A 25,696-nucleotide genomic window follows, 5' to 3' on the forward strand; every position below is an offset into this window, starting at 1 on the left:
GCTCGTGTCAGAGACAGTGAGCGAGAATGAGAAGGGCAGATGCACGGGACGGGGAGGGAGGGCACGGACAGGACGGCCTACAATGCATTTGCTGCTGCGCTGAAAAACTGCACTGCTGCAGCGGTGATGTCAGACACAGAGACGGAAGCATTACGGGAATATGGAGCAGAGACTGAGCCTCATTTAAAGAGCTCAAATCATGAGTTGTGCTATGAAAACATACTGCATAACTTCACTGCGAACCTGTGTTTTTTTTTTACTATCACTGATACTACTATAGTTTTTATTCATATTTATATTTATTTATTTCATTCTTATTCTTATGTTTATATTCATATTTTCTGTTTTAATACATTTAGCAGTTTTGATGCGCTTTTGTCATTTTTATTAGTTTATGTGATCGGCAAAGCATAAGATCATAAAATAAGATTAATGCTTTTATTTCAGTTTCAAAGTTTATTATAGTTTAGGTTTATTAATATTTCAAGTAGCGTTATTATTGTTAACTAAAACTAAAATTAAACCCATTAAACATTTTTACTAAATAAATGTTAACTGAAATAAAATATAAAAAGCTTATTTAATTTCAGATAGTTGCAAAGTTATCATTTTAAAATTATATAAAAATAAATAAGCATAATAAAAAAAATACATTTGAAATTAAAATGGTAAATATAAAAATAAAACCCAATTTAAAAACTACGATATTATGTTACTGATACTAAAATAACACTGATTTCAGGTAAAAATGGTTTCAATTTTTTTTAATACAGTATAAAATAGAATAAATTTTGTGAATTCTGTCCTCCAAACTAAAATGATAAAATCATAATATTTCTGCTTGCTCTATAAACAACACAAAACCACACTGACATAAGCTCATGCAATATTTAACCATGTTCTCATACGAGTATTTGACATAAATGTCAGGTTGGGGCAGGTTGTCACACATTTTTTATGTTGTAATTTTATACATGTGATTAATGATCATTTCTGTTGGCCAAAATGGCTTGTTATTTTTGTATTGCATGTTAACACTTACAATGTTTTGCTGTTTTATGTCTTACCTTTTCGATGTTTAAGAATACAGTTTTCAGATTTCCTAACTGGATGTTGCTGATATCCTTTGGGTGGACTTTCTCTTCTAGTGCACACAGCATTTCTGCAAACAAAACTCATTACTTTTTTGCATAAAAAGCACATTTGCAAATAAAACATCTTATTCTACAAAGTTCAGTTATGGATGTGTTCTTCCATTTAAGCACAGTGAAACTGAATGCAATGGGTCAAAGACATCTTCCTAGCCTGTTTACTCGGACTAACAATGGAAAAAAGAAACATAGTCTCTTCCTGTATAAAATACACAATAATTGATAGAAAAACTGTTACTTTAACACATTCTAAAAAAGAAACTCTTTTAGAGATTTTTAAAATAATATATAAAAAAATATTACAGAACATTAAAATTGACTTCAGCTGCTTGCATTTTTCAGATACTTTTACCTTAAAGGATTTTTTCACTTCTCTCCTTGGCCTGTGATTGGTAAAGTTCTCTTATTTCTCAGCTTCATATAATCAACATTACGCTCTGACTGGGTTTTACATTAAAGGAAACAGAAGAAAATAAAACTCTGAAAGCTTGACGGTTTTTGCTGTTTACTTTTGTTTTTCCCCCACAGATGTATACTAGTCACCAAAACAGGTTGCCACAGTAATGGTCACCAAGTGCAATTCAAAGTGGGAGAAATGCAATTCTTTACATGGATGATCAGATTACATTATCATTGAGAAAAGCATGACTGCTTGAATGGGCCGACACTGTTCTCTCTGTGTGGTGTTCTTTACAGTTGAATTATACCATATAGGTTGAATTTTTATGGTGCTTTTTTCCTTTTCAAAGCTTCAAAACTTTAAATGCAATTGCACGGGGGGGGGGGGGGGGGGGCTTTATACTTTCAAAAACTCTAATTATATTCATCATACACTGTAAAAAGTAAATCCGTAAAGCAGTAAAAACCAGTCATAAGGGTCAATTTTTCTGAATAAGCTTTCTATTGATGCATGGTTTGTTATGATAGGACAATATTTGGCTGAGATACAACTATTTGAAAATCTGAGGGTGCAAAAAAATCTAAATATTGAGAAAATCACCTTTAAAGTTGTTCAAATTAAGTTCTTAGCGATGCATATTACTAATCAGAAATGAAGTTTTAATATATTTACGGTAGGAAATTTACTAAATATCTTCATGGAACATGATCTTTATTTAATATCCTAATGATTTTTGGCATAAAAGAAAAATGTATAATTTTGACCCATACAATGTATTTTTGGCTATTGCTACAAATATACCCCAGCGACTTAAGACTGCTTTTGTGCTCCAATATCACATCCCATTATATCAAATACCGTATATGATGACATAGCTCCTTATTTTTCCTCACCTCTTAAGTCTTTTCGCTAATTTCGTCCTGATTCACTGTCGTAAACTCTGTCACATTCTGTTGGTAGTTTAGAAACGCACATGAAAATGAATAATGAATCTGAAGTACAGTACAAATGAAGTAAAAACATGTTTATAAATTATACAAAGACAACAACTTACATTGCTCCTTGTAAGAGTGGCTGATGACGAATTTAGTCGTCATGGAAACGACGCTACAATTGTATTATTTACTCACCGTCATGCCATTAAATTATACAGGTCTGGAACAACTTGAGTAAATGTGTGAACTTATTATTAATGTGTGAATTTATTATTATTATTGTTAAAAAGTAGTGTAGCCTAATTAATCCAGAAAAAAGTATTTATTAAATTATAGTAGCATTAAAAACAACATTCATACAAAAATCCTAATAAGAGTTTTTTGTTAAGTGTTATTGATCTCATGAGTGTTCACTGGGCAGGAAAGTCATCTGTGTATTTGAATTGTGTGTAAACATTTAAGAATATAAAGTTTGAAAGACAAATTTATGCTGGCTTGTCTTAAAGTCTTGTTTAAGAAACATAAATAGTTTGGTCAGTTAGATGTTCTAGATGTTTGCTAAAGTGTTGCTAGGATATTCTGGGTGGTTGCTAGGCTGTTGCTATGCAGTTTCTGGGGTGTTGCTAGACTACTGATAGTGTGTTGTGGGTGATTACAGACATTCCCACTTCTGGTAATAACAGAAAATTAGAAAATCAAACATTTTTGTTTTCAAAACTGATCCAGTTTCAATGCTTTGATGTTATTGTATTTCTTTCTAATGTTAGGTCATTCAAAACTTGCTCGTAAACTTCCACTAAAACGTGATTTATATCATCTAAGTAGCCTATGTAATATTAATAGAACCGCATGTCTTCTTTAATGATACAAGCTCAGAAACATTTATAACCTGTTGAAGTTTTTTTATATAGTGTCTTGACTTGGTGCCATGATGGATATTGAAATGTTGTTATTTCTCATTTTAAACAGTATAGATGATTACTTAACGGTAATTCAATATTTGTAAACACAACTGTGCATGCCAGACAATAAATCTCCAAAAACTATGCATGGGGGTTTGATTTGGTGTTGCCACCCCTCAAAGACCCCATGCCACCCCTTTGCCAGCCTAAAAAATATTTTCTAGATCCACCCCTGCCCCAAAGGTAAGACGATTTATGAATTATGAATTAAGCATGACATCATAACACTGTGCACAAATTCTCTGAAGTGGCAATCATCAATAATATAAACTGATGTTGTGTGACATGCAGCTTTGCGGAATTTGAAATTCAGTAATAATTCTACAAAAACAAGTCTGCCAAAACCTGTAATTTTCTAAATGAATATTGAATATATTTATCTTTAAAGAAGATTTTCGTGAATTTAAAAACAGTAAACATATATGTATATATAAAGTATTACAAGAGCTGCTAAAAATAGTTTATATATTTATTTTTATTTTATTAATCATAAATGTTTTAAACAAAATAAATGGTTTAAAATATTTATAAATTATCATTATTTTCCGTATTTCCTGTTGAGTTCTTAAGGAAATAAAATAAGATGATCTTAAGAAAATATTTGAAAACCTCTTAAAGGGGTCATAAACTGCCTTTGTTTTTTTTTATGTTGTGCTGTTCTTTGAGGTCCACTTATAATGTTATCAAGATGCTATCAAGATAAAAACATCATTTAGAAGTTATAGGCTATTTTCTGTCCTGTTTTTAACCCCTTCATCAGAAAGCTCTGTTTTCATATGCGATTGTAGACTCTGAAGTAAACGCCCACTGCTATGATTGGCTAACAGGTGTGTATGTTTGACAGCCTACGTCCTTCACAGATGGAAGCTGCTGTAATTTAGGCTAAAAACGCATAAATACTCATATCAAATGATTTGTTTAACAGACAAAGCAATGGTGATCACGTAATGAAAACAATTACTCACACTTGTGTGGTGTGACATCGGATCCAATATAGTTGGCACAGCATCATCTTTTAGTTTCAATCTTTCTGAAAATCCAGCGTTTATCGTTTAAGTTTCTGTGTAGACCTGCTTTGCCTGCTCTTGTTATTTACCTACTCAGTGAGCAAACCGGTGGGCGGGGCTAAACAGGCAGTGATGTAGAATCAGTGGGTGGGGCTAAACAGGCAGTGATGTAGAATCAGTGGGTGGGGCTAAACAGGCAGCGATGTAGAATCAGTGGGTGGGGCTAAACAGGCAGTGATGTAGAATCAGTGGGTGGGGCTAAACAGGCAGTGATGTAGAATCAGTGGGTGGGGCTAAACAGGCAGTGATGTAGAATCGGTGGGCGGGGCTAAACAGGCAGCGATGTAGAATCGGTGGGTGGGGCTAAACAGGCAGTGATGTAGAATCAGTGGGCAGGTGTACATCACAATACAGTGATGTATTATTTTTTTTACTGTAATACAAATATGTATTTTGGAATTATAATTGTTTGGGGGGGGGGAAATATGACAATCACATATCTCACAGAGATTGCACTGTCATAGTGGTCGGGAATATTCATGCATAATTTTAACACAATCACATGATATCAGATATAAAAATGTAATATTTTAGAGAATGCAGCATCATGGTTGTTTGAACCAATGAGAATTAAGCTGTGTCATCAGCAAGTCATTTCCCATCATGCTTTTGTTCAGTGCAGCTGGGGGCAGGGTTTCTACAGATGTGAACAAGTTTAATTTAATAAGACTTTTTAATACCAATTTAATACCACCTTCTATGAAATTTAAGACCTAAACCTGTAATAGAAATACACATTATATTACATACATATATGTAATATTTAATGAGTTTAATGTAAAAAGAAAACAAAATATCACTGTCAAAAATGCTATTTATTATTACGAGATACAGTGAACTTTTCATATCAGCAGACGATATTCCATACAAAATATCCCCACAACAGTATTGCATCAACAAGATTTTTTGGTGGTGTAAACAATTTATTCTGAAACAATATTTTCATCAGTGTTCTATGAGTTTTTCATACTTAAACCTGCATATTTCTATTTACTTTTATTTATTTTTAACCTTTTAAAATGTATATGTATCATCTTTCATATCAAATTATTACAATTTATCAATAAATACAATATACACTATAGGGCTGTTACCAGCAAAATTACAACTGCAATAAATGTTATGAGAATAATGTTTTAAAAACATTTATGAATATACAAAATGTTTGGGGGGGGCATACTTTTCAACATACTAAACCACCAATAGATGGCGGTAAATCAATGAATAAGTGAGTCATTGAATCATTCAACCGATTCGTTCAAAACGCGGAATCATTCAGTAACAAAACACCACGAGATTGTGCAATACTTCTGCTGTGATCTTTGTTTGGAACTATTTTCGTTGGTGAAATGGGACAAAGCAGTAAATATTGTGTCTAAAATGTAAGTAACTTAGTAACTTTGACTACTTAACTACTTGTTTATTGAACTAAAATAATTTGCAATGACAAGAATATTTCGCAAAATAGCTCCCTTGTCATGGTATGCTACTTAACTATATCATGTTATGAGTAAACTAAGCATTTTGAATTTTTACCTCAGCGTGTTTCTTTATGTGTGCTGTTGTTTTGAAGTCTTGTAAAGCGACAGAGAGCCTCAAAAGTGCGACTTTGATACCAGAAATACACTATCCATTATCAATCGCTGTTTATACTGAATGTAATAAAATCAGAAGAATCATTCTGTCTGATGACGCATTAACTACAAACAAAATATATTTTATTGGTAATGTGGCCAAAAATTTAAGACCCATCTTGCTTTTCTCAAACGAGGCTAATGTAGAATCGGTGGGCGGGGCTAAACAGGCAGTGATGTCGAAGCAGGCCTTGATCTTGTTCTGTGGAGGCGGTGCTTATGCACACTATTACATCACAGAGTAGAACATTCCACAAGCTGTCGTTTTGGCAGACTGCCTTCAATATAAGCTGTTTTTGGACTAATGACAAAGTTTTGAATTCTCATACTTATAGGATGTTTTTATAGCACAGTGACCTCTTATATGTCAAAAGATAAAGGGAGGTTTGATTTCTCAGTTCATGACCAATTTAAGAATTGGTCAAGAATCGCACTTCGGAACATTCTTATGAATTTATCTTCAGATGCTTCTCGTGAATCTGGCCCCTGGACCTGAGATGCATCTCTTGCATCAAACGAGTAAACCCTGACACGATGTCGTCAGCGATCTACTCTTCACACGACTCCTCTGATAGGATGACGCAGCAGGCATCCGATATCGCACTCGTTTCCAGAACCTGGAGTTTGGTGAGGATTCACCGTCTCTCCAAAGCAGAGGTGAATTCTTACAGAGAAGATGTTGCAGTCCGAGAGGCAGGTGTGTGTAGTCCTGCATCTGTCCCATCTGGATGAGAATCACACCGGTTTCACCCTGGGCCAGAGCCTGATGGAGCCCTACCTGCAGAGCATACGCTTCAGGAGAATTGTTGCTTTTCTCTGCACTTGCTCCTGGGGTTAAAATGATGATAAGTCTCCGGCTGAGCTGGATCGTAGTCTGGATCAGGTTCATGCAGTCTGGTGAAGATACAGGAAGATACGATGGTGAGGAACAGAGTGAGAAAAATCACGCTACATATTAAAAAGCAATGTTTAAATGTATAGAAGCGTACCTTCCCCGGGCAGGTCATCTCTGCCTTGAATAAACAGTTTAAAGCCATAGTAGCTCTCCAGCACTGTCAGCAGAGATCCACTGACAAAGTCACTTACAGTTTTGCTGGTCATCTCATCCAAGTTGTTTCTTTGGTAAATCACATAAGCGTCATACATTTTCCCATCTGTCCAAATGAGAAACGCAGTAAACAGTATATATAAAGTAAAAAATATGCACACAAAAAAATGCAATACAAAATAATGATTTTCTTACTCCGTATGTTTGACTTTTTTCCAGCACAAATATCTATCAGTTCTTAAAATCAATGTACGTTTACTTGAAAAGCAAAATGACTTATTTTGGGGGGGGGGGGGGGAAATATATCAAAATTAATGAGTTTATGCTTAAAACATGAATACAAATATCTGCCAATAAGGTCACAAAAATAAAAACTTAATTCAAATAAAAGTTTTTTTTTATCTCACTGGTAGATAATTGTTATTGTTTTAAGGAAAAAAATATTAGCTGTTTTTTTTATATAACAATATTACAATATAATAAACTGTACATTTTAATAAGTAACACTAATGTATATAATTATTTATTAGGGCCCAAGCCAGTAAGGCGCAGGGCCCTATTGTTCTTCTAAGGATTATTATTTTTTTTTTTTTTATTTTTTTTTTTATTTTTTATTTCAATCATCCGGGCACTTTTGGGGGCCTTAACGTGCCCGAAAACTCTCGAAAATTGGCACGCACATTGGAACCTGCGGCCATTAGGACGCCGCTGAGGCTGGGACCCGGGCGTGGCACAGGGGCTCTACGGCGCCCCCTGGAAAATTGTCAGAAAACACGATGTATAGCTCACACATACTTGCACGTATTCATATGAAACTCGGTACACATATAGAACTCATTGAGCCGAACAACTTCCGCGCAGCATGTCTTAGGCTCCGCCCAACAGGAAGTCGGCTATTCAGGGCTGTTTAAAAAGCGCATGCTCTGGAATTTGATATACTCCTCTGAGGATTTCCATACGATTGCCACCAAACTCGGTGAACATGATCTCAAGACATTGGGGACGCTAAATTGCGAAGATATTTTTGATATGTCGAACGGTTTGCCCGTGGCGAGGCGATGAAGTTATGGCGAAAAATGAGACCCAGGAAATGCCTAATAACGTCCACATACATTGTATGATGTAGATCAAACTTCAGTGATTTGTTCGTTGTATGATGCCGATCGGATAGATGTGACTATTATGACTGAAAGTTATAGCGCCACCAACTGGCTGCAGGAAGTGTGTCGTTTTCAAAATGCTTTGAATTCAGCATCTTATTTTTACTCGATTTGCTTCAAACTTCACCAGAATAATGTCAAAACACGGCCGATGTAAAACTGTGAAGGGAATATTGATATCTAAAATTATGTTGCCATGGCAACGTGTCAAAGTTGAAAATTCGTTTCTGGTGATTTTGAGGCAGATAACATGTTTAGAATGTCATGAAACTCAACACACATATGAGTATTAATGATAGTTAGACACTGGAAAAAGCTCATAAACGGGCGTGGAAGAGGCACTCTATAGCGCCACCTTTTGTCAAAAATGGGGGGGTTAGTTTTAGCTACAGACACCAAACTCGGTACATAAATTGTTCTTATTAATCCGGACAACTTTCTAATTTACAATCATTAGCTACGACCAACAGGAAGTCGGCTATATTTATTTTAATGTGGGTTTTTTTAAAAAACAGGCTGTAAACAAATTCATACTCCTCCAAACAGAAACACGGAAATCACACCAAACATTTTTTCTCATGATGCCAAAATACTGAAGATGCTAAATTGCGGACGGATTTAGGATATCTTGAACGATGATTTAATGGCAATTTATTAAAGTTACAGTAAAAAAGAGAATTCTTTTTTTTTTTTTTTTTTTTTTTAAGAGCAGCTTCCAAACACTTCATAAAAAATTACATACACAGAACAATACAGTCTGACGATATGTGATTAATTTCATGAATTTACAATACACTATGCAGAGGAGAAAATTTTAAAACTATCAGAGCTGCTTCTGAGTGAGAGCTCCCTGTCACTGCAGCTGAGTGAGGGGTGGGGGTGGGGTGGGCTGTCAGTGACTGTGTGAGTGACTGTGTGGATTGAGCCAGTGGGTGAGAGAGAGAAAGAGAGAGAGAGGGTCTGTTTTTTAAAATCTTAAAAAAATGCTTATAAATCATTAAAGATTTTGATAACACTTTATAATAAGGTCTCATTTCTTAACATTAGGAAATGCATTATTTAACGTGAACTAACAATGAAAAATATATTTTTACAGCATGTTAATTCTTCCATGATAGTATGAACTAACAAAGAACATTTTTTTTTAAAAGCATTTATTAATCTTTTTAATGTTAGAAAAATAGTCATGTTCAAAAGATAAACTTTAAAATTTAATAATATATTAACACATTTTGGAATTAATATTGATCAACATTAAATGGTATATAATTATTAATGTTTATATATATATATATATATATAATGATAGCTACAGACACCAAACTCGGTACATAAATTGTTCTTATTAATCCGGACAACTTTCTAATTTACAGTCATTAGCTACGACCAACAGGAAGTCGGCTATATTTATTTTAATGTGGTTTTTTTTTAAAAACGAGCTGTAAACAAATTCATACTCCTCCAAACAGAAACACGGAAATCACACCAAACATTTTTTCTCATGATGCCAAAATACTGAAGATGCTAAATTGCGGACGGATTTAGGATATCTTTAACAGTGTTTTAATGGCAATTTATTAAAGTTACAGAAAAAAGAGAAAACTTTTTTTTTTTTATCTTTTAAGAGCAGCTTCCAAACACTTCATAAAAAATTACATACACAGAACAATACAGTGTAAGGATATGTGCTTAATTTCATGAATTTACAATACACTATGCTTAGGAGAAAAATTTAAAACTTAGAGATATCCTGTCACTGTACTTCTAATGTGTGCGGTAGGTGACTGGGTGGGTGACTGACTGTGTGAGTTCAGTGAGTGTGGAGGGGGAGAGAGAGAGAGATAGAGAGAGAGAGAGAGAGAGAGAGAGAGAGAGAGAGAGAGTGAGTCTGTTTAAACTTCTCAATAAAATCCTTAAAAAATGCTTATAAAGCATTACAGGTTTTGATAACACTTTATAATGAAGTCTCATTTGTTAACAGTAGGGAATGCATTAATTAACATGAACTAACAATGAAAAATATATTTTTTACAGCATGTTAATTCTTCATTGATAGTATGAACTTACAATGAACTAACAATGAACAAAATATTTTTAATATTAGAAAAATAGTCATGCTCAAAAGATAAAACTTAAATTTTTTTTAATATTGATCACCATTAAATGGTATATAATTATTAATAATGTAAATTAACAACAGTTAAATAATGTTGTTTTTTAACATTGGTTAATTCACAAATAACATTAAATATTAACAATATATTTTTTACTTTATTTATTTGTGTTAGTAAAAATTATTCATGTTTGTTAATGGAAAAATAAATCATTAAAAAATGCTTATAAATCATTAAAAGCTTTGGTAACTAATAATTTCTCATTTGTTAACATTAGTAAATGCATTAACTAACATCAACTACCAATGAAAAATATATTTTGACAGAATTTAAAGTTTTATATGTTGTTCTGTGTGTGTGTGTTTCACTGAGTTGATGGTTTGGATTAACCCTTTAATTGCCGTATCCCTTAAAACCAAACTGCCAGAGGGTTACTGTATTGTGTGTGCTCGCTGGGCACCGTTTTTCGATGCCACCGGGGTGGCGTATGCACTGGCGGCTTGGGCCCGTCATCGCTGCTCGCAGCTATATTATTTTTTTTTTTTTTTTTTTTTTTTTATTATTTTTTATTTCGACTATCCGGGTACTTTTGGGGGCCTTAACGTGCCCGAAAACTCTTGAAAATTTGCACGCACGTTGGAACCTGCGGCCATTAGGACGCCGCTGAGGCTGGGACCCGGGCGTGGCACAGGGGCTCTACGGCGCCCCCTGGAAAATTGTCAGAAAACTTGATGTATAGCTCACACATACTTGCACGTATTCATATGAAACGCGGTACACATATAGAACTCATTGAGCCGAACAACTTCCGTGCAGCATGTCATAGGCTCCGCCCAACAGGAAGTCGGCTATTCAGGGCTGTTTAAAAAGCGCATGTTCTGGAATTTGATATACTCCTCTGAGGATTTCCATACGATTGCCACCAAACTCGGTGAACATGATCTCAAGACATTGGGGACGCTAAATTGCGAAGATATTTTTGATATGTCGAACGGTTTGCCCGTGGCGAGGCGATGAAGTTATGGCGAAAAATGAGACCCAGGAAATGCCTAATAACGTCCACATACATTGTATGATGTAGATCAAACTCCAGTGGTTTGTTCGTTGTATGATGCCGATCGGATAGATGTGACTATTATGACTGAAAGTTATAGCGCCACCAACTGGCTGCAGGAAGTGTGTCATTTTCAAAATGCTTTGAATTCAGCATCTTATTTTTACTCGATTTGCTTCAAACTTCACCAGAATAATGTCAAAACACGGCCGATGTATAACTGTGAAGGGAATATTGATATCTAAAAGTATGTTGCCATGGCAACGTGTCAAAGTTGAAAATTCGTTTCTGGTGATTTTGAGGCAGATAACATGTTTAGAATGTCATGAAACTCAACACACATATCAGTATTAATGATAGTTAGACACTGGAAAAAGCTCATAAACGGGCGTGGAAGAGGCACTCTATAGCGCCACCTTTTGTCAAAAATGGGGGGGTTAGTTTTAGCTACAGACACCAAACTCGGTACATAAATTGTTCTTATTAATCCGGACAACTTTCTAATTTACAGTCATTAGCTACGACCAACAGGAAGTCGGCTATATTTATTTTAATGAGGGTTTTTTTAAAAAACAGGCTGTAAACAAATTCATACTCCTCCAAACAGAAACACGGAAATCACACCAAACATTTTTTCTCATGATGCCAAAATACTGAAGATGCTAAATTGCGGACGGATTTAGGATATCTTGAACGATGATTTAATGGCAATTTATTAAAGTTACAGTAAAAAAGAGAATTCTTTTTTTTTTTTTTTTCTTTAAGAGCAGCTTCCAAACACTTCATAAAAAATTACATACACAGAACAATACAGTCTGACGATATGTGATTAATTTCATGATTTTACAATACACTATGCAGAGGAGAAAATTTTAAAACTATCAGAGCTGCTTCTGAGTGAGAGCTCCCTGTCACTGCTACTGAGTGAGGGGTGGGGGTGGGGTGGGCTGTCAGTGACTGTGTGAGTGACTGTGTGGATTGAGGCAGTGGGTGAGAGAGAGAAAGAGAGAGAGAGGGTCTGTTTTTTAAAATCTTAAAAAAATGCTTATAAATCATTAAAGATTTTGATAACACTTTATAATAAGGTCTCATTTCTTAACATTAGGAAATGCATTAATTAACTGAACTAACAATGAAAAATATATTTTTACAGCATGTTAATTCTTCCATGATAGTATGAACTAACAAAGAACAATTTTTTTAAAGCATTTATTAATCTTTTTAATGTTAGAAAAACAGTCATGTTCAAAAGATAAACTTTAAAATTTAATAATATATTAACACATTTTGGAATTAATATTGATCAACATTAAATGGTATATAATTATTAATGTTTATATATATATATATATATATATATATAATGATAGCTACAGACACCAAACTCTGTACATAAATTGTTCTTATTAAGCCGGACAACTTTCTAATTTACAGTCATTAGCTACGACCAACAGGAAGTCAGCTATATTTATTTTAATGTGGGTTTTTTTTTTAAACAGGCTGTAAACAAATTCATACTCCTCCAATCAGAAACACGGAAATCACACCAAACATTTTTTCTCATGATGCCAAAATACTGAAGATGCTAAATTGCGGACGGATTTAGGATATCTTGAACGATGATTTAATGGCAATTTATTAAAGTTACAGAAAAAAGAGAAAACTTTTTTTTTTATCTTTTAAGAGCAGCTTCCAAACACTTCATAAAAAATTACATACACAGAACAAGACAGTCTGAGATATGCGATTAATTTCATGAATTTACAATACACTATGCAGAGGAGAAAATTTTAAAACTATCAGAGTTCTCCTGTCACTGCTTCTAATGTGTGCGGTAGGTGACTGGGTGGGTGACTGACTGTGTGAGTTCAGTGAGTGTGGAGGGGGAGAGAGAGAGAGAGAGAGGCTCTGTTTAAACTTCTCAATAAAATCCTTAAAAAATGCTTATAAAGCATTAAAGGTTTTGATAACAATTTATAATTAAGTCTCATTTGTTAACAGTAGGGAATGCATTCATTAACATGAACTAACAATGAAAAATATATTTTTTACAGCATGTTAATTCTTCATTGATAGTATGAACTTACAATGAACTAACAATGAACAAAATATTTTTAATATTAGAAAAATAGTCATGTTCAAAAGATAAAACTTTAAAATGTAATAATATATTAACACATTTTGGAATTGATTTTGATAAACATTAAATGGTATATATTTATTAATTATGTAAATTAACAACAGTTAAATAATGTTGTTTTTTAACATTGGTTAATTCACAAATAACATTAAATATTAACAATATATTTTTTACTTTATTAATTTGTGTTAGAAAAAAATTATTCATGTTAGTTAATGGAAAAATAAATCATTAAAAAATGCTTATAAATCATTAAAACCTTTGGTAACTATAATAATTTCTCATTTGTTAGCATTAGTAAATGCATTAACTAACATCAACTACCAATGAAAAATATATTTTCACAGAATTTAAAGTTTTATATGTTGTTCTGTGTGTGTGTTTCACAGAGTTGATGGTTTGGATTAACCCTTTAATTGCCGTATCCCTTAAAACCAAACTGCCAGAGGGTTACTGTGATGCTTGTGCTCGCTGGGCACCGTTTTTTTATCTTTTAAGAGCAGCTTCCAAACACTTCATAAAAAAGTACATACACAGAACAATACAGTCTGAGGATATGTGATTAATTTCATGAATTTACAATACACTATGCTTAGGAGAAAATTTAAAAACTATCAGAGAGCTGTTAGACTGCTGTGTGAGAGCTCCCTGTCAGCCTGCAGCTGAGTGAGGGGGTGGGGTGGGGTGGGCTGTGAGTGACTGTGTGAGTGACTGTGTGGATTGAGGAGCTGGGTGAGAGAGAGAAAGAGAGAGAGGGTCTGTTTTTTAAAATCTTAAAAAAATGCTTATAAAGCATTAAAGATTTTGATAACACTTTATAATAAGGTCTCATTTCTTAACATTAGGAAATGCATTATTTAACGTGAACTAACAATGAAAAATATATTTTTACAGCATGTTAATTCTTCCATGATAGTACGAACTAACAAAGAACATTTTTTTTAAAAGCATTTATTAATCTTTTTAATGTTAGAAAAATAGTCATGTTTAAAAGATAAACTTTAAAATTTAATAATATATTAACACATTTTGGAATTAATATTGAAAAACATTAAATGGTATATAATTATTAATGATTATATATATATAATGATAGCTACAGACACCAAACTAGGTACATAAATTGTTCTTATTAATCCGGACAACTTTCTAATTTACAGTCATTAGCTACGACCAACAGGAAGTCTGCTATATTTGTTTTAATGTGTTTTTTTTTTTTAAACGGGCTGTAGACAAATTAATACTCCTCCAAACAGAAACACGGAAATGACACCAAACATTTTTTCTCATGATGCCAAAATACTGAAGATGCTAAATTGCGGACGGATTTAGGATATCTTGAACGGTGTTTTAATGGCAATTTATTAAAGTTACAGAAAAAAGAGAAAACTTTTTTTTTTTTATCTTTTAAGAGCAGCTTCCAAATACTTCATAAAAATTACATACACAGAACAATACAGTGTGAGGATATGTGCTTAATTTCATGAATTTACAATACTCTATGCGGAGGAGAAAAATTTTAAACTTAGAGATCTCCTGTCACTGTGCTTCTAATGTGTGCGGTAGGTGACTGGGTGGGTGACTGACTGTGTGAGTTCAGTGAGTGTGGAGGGGGAGAGAAAGAGAGAGAGAGAGAGAGGGTCTGTTTAAACTTCTCAATAAAATCCTTAAAAAATGCTTATAAAGCATTAAAGGTTTTGATAACACTTTATAATTAAGTCTCATTTGTTAACAGAAGGGAATGCATTAATTAACATGAACTAACAATGAAAAATATATATTTTACAGCATGTTAATTCTTCATTGATAGTATGAACTTACAACGAACTAACAATGAACAAAATATTTTTAATATTAGAAAAATAGTCATGTTCAAAAGATAAAACTTTAAAATTTAATAATATATTAACACATTTTGGAATTGATTTTGATCAACATTAAATGGTATATATTTATTAATGATGTAAATTAACAACAGTTAAATAATGTTGTTTTTTAACATTGGTTAATTCACAAATAACATTAAATATTAACAATATATTTTTTACTTTATTCATTTGTGTTAGAAAAAATTATTCATGTTAGTTAATGGAAAATAAATCATTAAAACCTTTGGTAACTATAATAATTTCTCATTTGTTAGCATTAGTAAATGCATTAACTAACATCAACTACCAATGAAAAATATATTTTCACAGAATTTAAAGTTTTATATGTTGTTCTGTGTGTGTGTGTGTTTCACAGAGTTGATGGTTTGGATTAACCCTTTAATTGCCGTATCCCTTAACTGCCAAACTGCCAGAGGGTTACTGTGATGTGTGTGCTCGCTGGGCACCGTTTTATCGATGCCACCGGGGTGGCGTATGCTGACGGCTTGGGCCCGTCATCGCTGCTCGCAGCTATATTTTAAATTGTATTTATTATTTATTAAAATGTATTAAAATATTTATAAAATATTATTCTTTACCCTCTTTACTGTAGAGCTTGACAAAAATTTCCCTTAAGAACAGCACTAGATCCAATGAAAACCACTTCAGTAGTCCACCGACCAGCAGGAAAACAAGAAATGTGCAAATGCATGCCAGAATCACAGGGAGCACTGATGCTAAAATAAAACAAAGAAATACAATCCGAGAATAAAACAGCACAAGAAAATAAAGCTTCGATTTCTTGCATCTTATGACTTATTTCGAATAAGTGTTTATATTTTGAAATAAATTATATATATATATATATATATATATATATACTGAACAAAATTATAAACGCAACACTTTTGTTTTTGCCCCCATTTTTCATGAGCTGAGCTCAAAGATCTAAGACTTTTTCTATGTACACAAAAGGCCTATTTCGCTCAAATATTGTTCACAAATCTGTCTAAATCTGTGTTAGTGAGCACTTCTCTTTTGCCGAGATAATCCATCCACCTCACAGGTGTGGCATATCAAGATGCTGATTAGACAGCATGATTATTGCACAGGTGTGCCTTTGGTCTTTTATTGTGGCCAGCCTCTCTAAAATGTGCAGTTTTACTGTATTGGGGTGGTCCAGGGGGGTCCAAAAACTAGTCAGTATCTGGTGTGACCACCATTTGCCTCACGCAGTGCAACACATCCCCTTCGCATAGAGTTGATCAGGTTGTTGATTGTGGAATGTTGGTCTACTCCTCTTCAATGGCTGTGCGAAGTTGCTGGATATTGGCAGGAACTGGAACACGCTGTCATATACGCCGATCCAGAGCATCCCAAACATGCTCAATGGGTGAGGGTGAGTATGCTGGCCATGCAAGAACTGGGATGTTTTCAGCTTCCAGGAATTGTGTACAGATCCTTGCAACATGGGGTCGTGCATTATCATGCTGCAACATGAGGTGATGGTGGTGGATGAATGGCACAACAATGCTCCCTCAAAACTTGCGACATCTGTGGCATTGTGCTGTGTGATAAAACTGCACATTTTAGAGTGGCCTTTTATTGTGGCCAGCCTGAGGCACGCCTGTGCAATAATCATACTGTCTAATCAGCATCTTGATATGCCACACCTATGAGGTGGATGGATTATCTCGGCAAAGGAGAAGTGCTCACTAACACAGATTTAGACAGATTTGTGAACAATATTTGAGAGAAATAGGCCTCAGCTCATGAAAAATGGGGGCAAAAACAAAAGTGTTGCGTTTATAATTTTGTTCAGTGTACATAGCATACACATATTTTGAGTAAAATAATGCATTTGTAATCCAATTGAACTATATTCATAAATAAGATTAAAAGATCTCACCTCTACTGTTCAAAGTGACTGACACAAAAATCACTTTAACTGAGTCTTTAGCCTTGCAGCGAAACTCTGAATGGAGGTCCGACTTAGAAACTTTATTGATGGTCAAAACTGACTGAATGGTGCCATCTGTCTCTCTGGAGAAAAACAGAAGATCTTCATCACAGCGTTTCTATTCATATTAGAGATACTACAAGAACTAGAGCAGAAGATCAGCTGTGTTTAGTGCAAAAAATTATTTTGTGCCCTTCTGAAAATGTAGCTCAGCTACAGTTTAATTATATAGTTGTAGTTTGTGGTTCCCACCTGTATTTCGACTTGTATCCATCGAACCCATCCAACAAGTTCCCATTCCTCTCCCAGTGAATAGAGCACTGATCACACACAGTCAGTCCAAAGAAGACCGAACAACTGAGGATCACTTCTGAACCTGAGAAACAAGAGCAATCAAGGCTTTCAGACAAAAATACTGGTTAACCTAGGATGCTTTTCTTGAAATTGTGTGTCTATTTCTCGTGAACATGCTTGCAAAGTTTTGACACTCTGAAGTGTTGTGGGCACGAGGGTATTTACATTTTTATTTATGCATTTGGCAGATGCTTTTATTTGAAGAAATGTACACTGTGTAACTTTTTATCAAATAATGCATGCTAATTTTACTAATAGTCTTGGTGTTGCGAGCGCCATACTCTGTTTGAGCTTCAGGAAAATACACACACACACAAAAAAGTAAAAAAATAATAAAAATATATATATAATTAAAAAAATAAAAAAATAAAAATGTACAATTTTTTTTTTTTTTAACTACATTCTCATTATTTGTAATGTGTCATAAATATTAATGTTACATGTTTACTGTTTTTAACTCTGTTTTATTTTTGAAGATTTTTATAAATTCACGCATGTGGATTTGGCTGGGAATTGAACCCATGATCTTGGTGTTGTGCCAAGTATTACTTTGTGGGCTTCAGGAAAGTACACAAATTTTTGTATATGTATTTTTTTTTTTTATAATTCAATAGTATTTTAAATTCTATTTATAATATTGCCATTTTGTGAAAAAAAACGAACAATTGTTTTAAAAACAGATAAATAGTTTTCAAAATCATAGGTTCTCATGCTTATTTCTTAGAAATGTGTGAGAAGTATTAATGTTAATGGTTTATTGTTTTTAACTGATTTATTCAGTTTTTAATGGTGTTATTTTTGTGATTAATAATGGTGTTATTAATTGTGTTAATAGCAAAAATAAAATTTAAAAATAAAAGCATAAAACAAAAATAAAAAAAATAAAATCATAAAACACAAAAAAAAACAACAACAAAAAACAAATCTACATTTAAGAAATATTCAAAGTACTGTTTATAATATTCACATTTTGTGCAGAACATAAAATCGTGTTCATGTTATTTATTAAAAAAAAAATTTAACATGGGAGAAGTATAAGTATTAATGTTAAAAGTACAAAAATTGTACAAAATCCAATTCAGGTGGTACAGAGAATTTTAACATAGCAGGGTTAAGAGAGAAAGATAAAGCAGCGTTATGATGATAATTGATCTGAATGTGTTTCCTCACCCACATCAACGATCACAATGGAGTTATTGATGGGCAGCAGAAACTTTGGAGGAGTGTTGATGGTCTGTGGTTTGATGCTCAGGCTGCGGGATCCAGAGGAGTTGTGCTTTATCCCGTGATGCTCCCAGGTGCACACGCAGGTGTAAATGCCTTCGCTTTCTTTTGAAGAGTTTTGAATTCGTAAAACATTTCCTGGCTCTTGGTTTGGAATAAGAGAGAAATTCTACCACAAAAGAAAGCAACCTTTGATCAGCAGATGTAAACATCACAGTGTAATCCACACTTTACACGATTAGTTCATTGCAGCAGCTGTAAACAATCGTGTTTCAATAGTTTCACATGAATAATGCTTATTTCATAAGCAGAGATGTTAGACAATCACAGCAGTGGGCATTTATGTTCACGTCTTAAAGGAGACAAGCCCCTTTAAACAGATCAAAAACAGGATAGAAAATGATTAAATTATGGCTAAATTGGCTAAATAATAAAAATGTATAAATTATGACTGATTTTCATGTATAAAATCTTATCAGCATTATTTGTGGACTATTTTAGTATGGAAGGTCGTTTCTGCACAAGGCAATGACTGAAATTAGCTACAACTTTTAGAGTTTTTTTTTTCACCATGGAATAAAATACCTGATAAAACAGTTTTTTTTTCTTAACAATATATCAATTCAGGTTTTTTCCATTGAATAAAAAAACTAAATAGGTATTTTTGACTTTTTAATTCCAAATTTTTTCTTGCAATTTGCAAGTGTATATCTCACAATTCTGTTTTTTCCCCCCACCTGAATAAAAAAATAAATAAGGGTATATGCAACTTTTTTATTATAATTGTGTTTATATACAATTAAGTTTTTTTTTGTTATTTTTAGTTTGTGTTTGTCTAGCAATTATGAATTTTTTTACTCAGAATTACGAGGCATAAACTCAAAATCGCGTGATGAAAAAAAACTGAATTATGAGATAAAAATTGCAATTACCTTTTGTATTTTTTAGCTTCCATACACATTAGGAAATACATTTACATACATAAACATACATACATACATACATACACAAATAAATAAATAAATAAATAAATAAAGGAATTTATGACCCTTTTAAATACATTGGGGGAAAATGTGGTGTAGGATTTAATTTGAAACGTTTTCACAAATATTTTTCAAATTTTTTCCCCCACTTTTTCACAAATATTTTATAGAAAATTACAAAGTTACACATCGATTAACCTTGAAAGCAGAAAGCGCTATAGCATTTTATTTCTAGTGTATATGAAATAAACCTAGTGAAAATTTTTATTATACATTTTTTATTATATAATTATGTAATTTGAAGTACATTTTTAGCAATATGAGTGAACATTTATATACACATTAATTACACTATATATATATATAGTATCCTCCAAAAGTATTTGAACAGTGAGGCCAATTCCTTTATTTTTGCTGTAAACTGTAAACATTTGGGTTTGACATCAAAAGATGAATATGAGATGAGAGATTAATATTTCAGCTTTTATTTACAGGTATTTTGAATGAATGAATGAATGAATGATGCATTTATATAGCGCTTTATTGTGTATTGCTGTACACCCAAAGCGCTTTACAATCATGTGGGGGGGGTCTCTCCTCAACCACCACCAGTGTGCAGCATCCACTTGGATGATGCGACGGCAGCCACAGCACAATGGCGCCAGTGCGCTCACCACACACCAGCTACAGGTGGAGAGGAGAGAGTCATAGAGCCAATCAAGTGTATGGGGATTATTAGGAGGCCATGATTGATAAGGGCCAGTAGAGGGAATTTGGCCAGGACACCGGGGTTACACCCCTACTCTTTACGAGAAGTGCCATGGGATTTTTTAATGACCACAGAGAGTCAGGACCTCGGTTTAACGTCTCATCCGAAAGACAGTGCTTTTTGACAGTATAGTGTCCCCGTCACTATACCGGGGCGTTAGGACCCACACAGAGGGGTGAGCACCCCCTGCTGGCCTCACTAACACCTCTTCCAACAGCAACCTAGTTTTCACCAGAGGTCTCCCATCCAGGTACTGACCAGGCTCAACCCTGCTTAGCTTCAGTGGGCAACCGGTCTTGGGCTGCAGGTTGATATGGCTGTGACTCTTTCATCTGGATCTGACACACAACTTAGAAGATAGCACCTTTTGTTTTGAACCCACCCATTTTTCATGTTACCAAAAGTATTGGAACAGATCGAATTAACATAGATTAAAGTGAAAGACAATATTTATTTGTAAATCCTTTGCTTTCAATAACTGCATCAAGCCTGTGACCCACTGACATCACCAAACTTTTGCATTCTTCCTTTGTGATGCTTTTCCAGGCTTTCACCGCAGCCTCTTTCAGTTTTGGGGGGTTACTCCCTTCAGTCTCTTCTTTAGCAGGTAAAATGCATACTCTACAGGGTTTAAGTGTGGAGACTGACTTGGCCAGTGTAAAACCGTCCACTTCTTGCCCCTGATGAACTCCTTTGTTGTTTTGGCACTATGTTTTGGGTCATTATCTTGCTGCATGATGAAGGATCTCACAATCAGTTTGGTTGCATCTTTCTGTAAATTATCAGACAAAATATTTCTGTAGACTTCTGAATTAATTTTGCTGCTGCCATCATGTGTTACATCATTAATGAAGATTAATGAGCCTGTCCCAGAAGAAGCGATGGAAGCCCAAGCCATTACATTACTTGTGTAATGTGTACTATAATGTACACCTGTGTACACTGTGTTTCAGATGAGCTTGTATGTTTGGGATCATGAGCAGATCCTTTCTTTCTCCAAACTTTAGCCTTTCCATCACTTTGGTCCATAAAATCAGTCCATAAAACCTTGTCCCAGAATTTTTGAGTCTCGTCTCCTATTCTTCTTGCTAATGAGTAGTTTGCATCTTCTGGTGTAGCCTCTGTACTTTTGTTCATGAAGTCTTCTGCGAACAGTAGATTGTGATACCTTCACTCCTGCCCTCTGGAGGTTGTTGCTGATGTCACTAACAGTTGTTTTAGGGTCTTTCTTTACAGCTGTCACAATGTTTCTGTCATCAACTGCAGATGTTTTCCTTGATCTACCCGTTTGAGGTGTGTTAGTACACCAGTGGTTTCTTTCTTCCTCAGGAGAGTTGTACAAATGGTTGTACTTGCTATTGCCAGTGTTTCTGCAAGGGTTTGATTGATTTTTCATCTTCTCTCAGCTTCACAATTGCTCGTTTTTCACCCATAGACACCTCTCTGGTTTTCATGTTGGTTACACGTCTAACTAACTATAAATGCAGTCTGCACGGATCTGAAACTGAGCGCAGACATTCAGTGCTATTTATTGTTTGAATAATCAATTAATAGGAAACACCAGGGCAACAAAACACACCTGTCAGTCACATGTTCCAATACTTTTGGTAACATGAAAAATGGGTGGGTTCAAACAAAAGGTGCTATCTTCTAAGGAAATACCTGTAAATAAAAGCTGAAATGTTAATCTCTCATCTCATATTCATCTTTTGATGTCAAACCCAAATGTTTTCAGTCTACAGCAAAAATAAAGGAATTGGCCTCACTGTTCAAATACTTTTGGAGGGCACTGTATACACACACACACACACACACACACATATCTATATTTGATACATTGCCCGTTTGCTTTAGTCAATGTAAAATTCTACTTCATGTTTCCAAGTAAACAGGATATTCTTCTTGTGTAACATCACCGATCAGATCAAATGAAGAGTGATCAGCGCCTCTCACTCTCTTTTCTGACTCACACACTGCAAACATCCACCCAAACAGACCTTATACCAGACGATCGAGCCCTGCACATCTTCACACACGGGGCATTGGATTCTTGACGCCACCTGCTCTGACAATGTATGGTACAAGAGATCCGTGCTGAACTCCTCATAAACCACAACATCTGTTTCATATTCAGCACATCGACCCTTTTCATACCACCTACAGGAAAACACACACATTCATATCAGGCTCCATTGATATTACCACACATATAGTGATATGCATTACTTCATGCTGGTTATTTGCATTTTTGATGCATGGAAAGTTGTGTTTTCTAAATAATACCTTCCATATTTAATAAATGTCAGACAGGTTTGGAACAACATGGATGTGCATTGAGAGCTGAATGGATGTGTGTGATCACCAGTGTGTGATGTATCGTCCCGTGTCGTTCCGGTTTAACCAGAGGATGTATAGGACAGACTGATGGTAATGGACGCGCTCGCTCTCCTCCGTCCCGATCCGCTCGACCTGCTTTGTTGTGTTGAGGTTTCTGAACCAAACATACGAGCTGTTTACAGTCTCTTCAAAGCACTGGAGATTCGGACAGGGCAGATATAAAGATTCTCCAGCTCTCACTGCCTGTGTCTTCCTTGCATCGTCTCTTTCACACCGAACTGAGAAAAAAAGAGACACATGGGTTTCAATCCAGCTGTTGTGGTGATATCTGAATGACTTACAAGTGGTTATGGACCAAATTATAACCAAATATGCCAAAAAGAAAATTTCCAGTAAAGTTTAATGCATATGAAAAGGCCAACAGATTCAGTCAGGAGCAAAATGATCTGAATGCTTATGAATATTCAGTTCAGTAAAAATAATTATATATATATATATATTTTTTTTTTCCAGACTAAAAAGTATCTCAGAATCTACTCTTGACGAGAAAATCTGTCCGTTCATCAAGAACCCAAATATACATTTTTATAACAAATATGCTAATATGAAGTTAGCTGATGAAGACATCAGATCAGATTCAGTCAAGAGCTAATATTATGCATATTAAGATTCAGTTCAACAATCCTTAAAAAAATCAAATAACTTTATTTTTGGACAAAAATATTTTTCTTTGTTCAAAAGCATTTCAGAATTTTACTGAAAAATCTGTTCACTTGTCAACAATAATATCTATTAAAAAAGTGCAAATAAATAAATAAATAAATAAAGAGGTCAACCAGTTTATTGTTTGAGAAAATCATTTTTCTTTGCCGACCAATAACATATAAGCATGTCGTTTTAACTTAAAATCTGTCAATTTGTCAACAACACAAATATCTATTTTTTAAACAAATGAAATAGATCAATCAATCTTAACATTTTTATAACAAATATGCTCGTATGAAGATACCTGTGGGGTTTAATCCATATGAAGAGACCAGAACAGATTTAGTCAGGAGCAAAATTATTTGTAACATCATCTTCATCATCATCATCATCATCATCCCTGTAAAGCAATTCATCTCAAAGTTTAAAGGGTAAAACTTCAGTTTATAACTATTTAACCATAATTCAGCACCATGTTAGTGACTGTACAGGAAAAGAAAGAGAGGTACCTTTATGCCAGCATGTGTAACGGGCTCCGGATGAGTTCAAGTGAAGCTGGCGTTATTTCAGTTATTTTCAACTAGCGTTGAGCAGATGAAAGAGGATGTATCGCAATTTACTCAACTCTTCTATCAGATAATCTTGCACTTTATCTCTCATTCTTGGCCTTTTACCTTAGAAAACAGACAGGATATCATAAGAAGAGATTAAAGGGATCAAACTAGTTTTAACTGGTTTAAAGTACATAAAATGTTAAAAAGGTACATTTTGAGCCTTTTGGAGAAAGATCAATAAACACTTTATTACATTAATATCTGTGCATGTGGCAGATGCTTTTATTCAAGATGACATTGCATTCAATACAGGCTTCAAATTCAATAATCCCTTAAAATAATAAATAAATAAATACAAATGCAATTTACAATTTAATGAAAAAACATAAAAATGTATAAAAAATATATTTAAAAAAATGTATACAAACACATAAATGTATAAATAAATCTTAATAAATAAAAATAAGCAGAACATTATTAAATCAAAATATTTAAAAATAATAATAAATACATAAATGTATTAAATAAATAATGCAAGCATCACTGTATTATCGCTCATAATTACAAGGTTAGTGGTCAGAACAAACCCTTAACCTTAACTTACAGCATAACTCATCACAAAATATTAGCTCCACTGACATGAATGACTCAAATCATGTGCTTTAGTGAGGAGAGTGTGTTATTTAGACATTGTAGAAAACACTTTCTATTAGACGTATGTGTCATTTGCATTCATTGTTTGAGTTCAGGCGGCTGACTGCCATTTGATGACATGTTCAGAGCTCACGCGTATGAACTTATGTGGAAATGAAGCAATATAAGAAAAATCCACCAACATACAGTAGCCTAAAGCCACAAGCAGCGCAAGAACTTCCTGTTTTCTCTTCAGTGCTGAGTAAAGTGATCTACAGCCAGTTACAGCAATCTTTGACAATGGTGTGCAGAGGAAACCCCCTAAATGATGAAAATCACTCAAATCTGCCTTAGCTGCTCTCAAAACATGAAATAGCTACATTTATCAATAATAATAATTGCAATAACCTGTTCTTACCTTGTTCTTTTACCATTTAAGTTGCAAGCAACCATAGATAGATAACATAGGCTACAGTAGCCTAGTCAACATTTGAAGTGGATACAAAAAAAGTTAATCGAAGTTGTCATAAGACTTTAATGCATTTTGGTTTTAGGACAACTTTGCTGAAAGGTTTTGATCCACTTCAGATGTTGACTAGTGCAGATATAGATGAGTTGATGTTGGCTTGACAAAGCCTTGTTTG

The 25,696-nt window shown here is 34.1% G+C and overlaps 1 protein-coding gene across 1 annotated transcript; it reads right to left on the minus strand.

Moving 5' to 3' along the window:
• Positions 1–5,312: 5,312 nt before the first annotated feature.
• On the minus strand, positions 5,313–25,486 carry il1rl1 (interleukin 1 receptor-like 1; the record flags this gene model as incomplete). Its single annotated transcript, XM_079429224.1, has 9 exons — positions 5,313–7,043; positions 7,139–7,303; positions 16,133–16,270; positions 17,443–17,576; positions 17,746–17,869; positions 19,018–19,240; positions 22,821–22,980; positions 23,186–23,438; positions 25,471–25,486. 9 exons carry the CDS (start codon positions 25,484–25,486, stop codon positions 6,661–6,663), a joined length of 1,596 nt encoding a protein of 531 aa, XP_079285350.1. The 3' UTR covers positions 5,313–6,660.
• Between the last annotated feature and the right edge of the window lie 210 nt (positions 25,487–25,696).

Source organism: Barbus barbus, assembly GCF_936440315.1.
Source record: "Barbus barbus genome assembly, chromosome: 11".
NCBI lineage: Eukaryota > Metazoa > Chordata > Actinopteri > Cypriniformes > Cyprinidae > Barbus > Barbus barbus.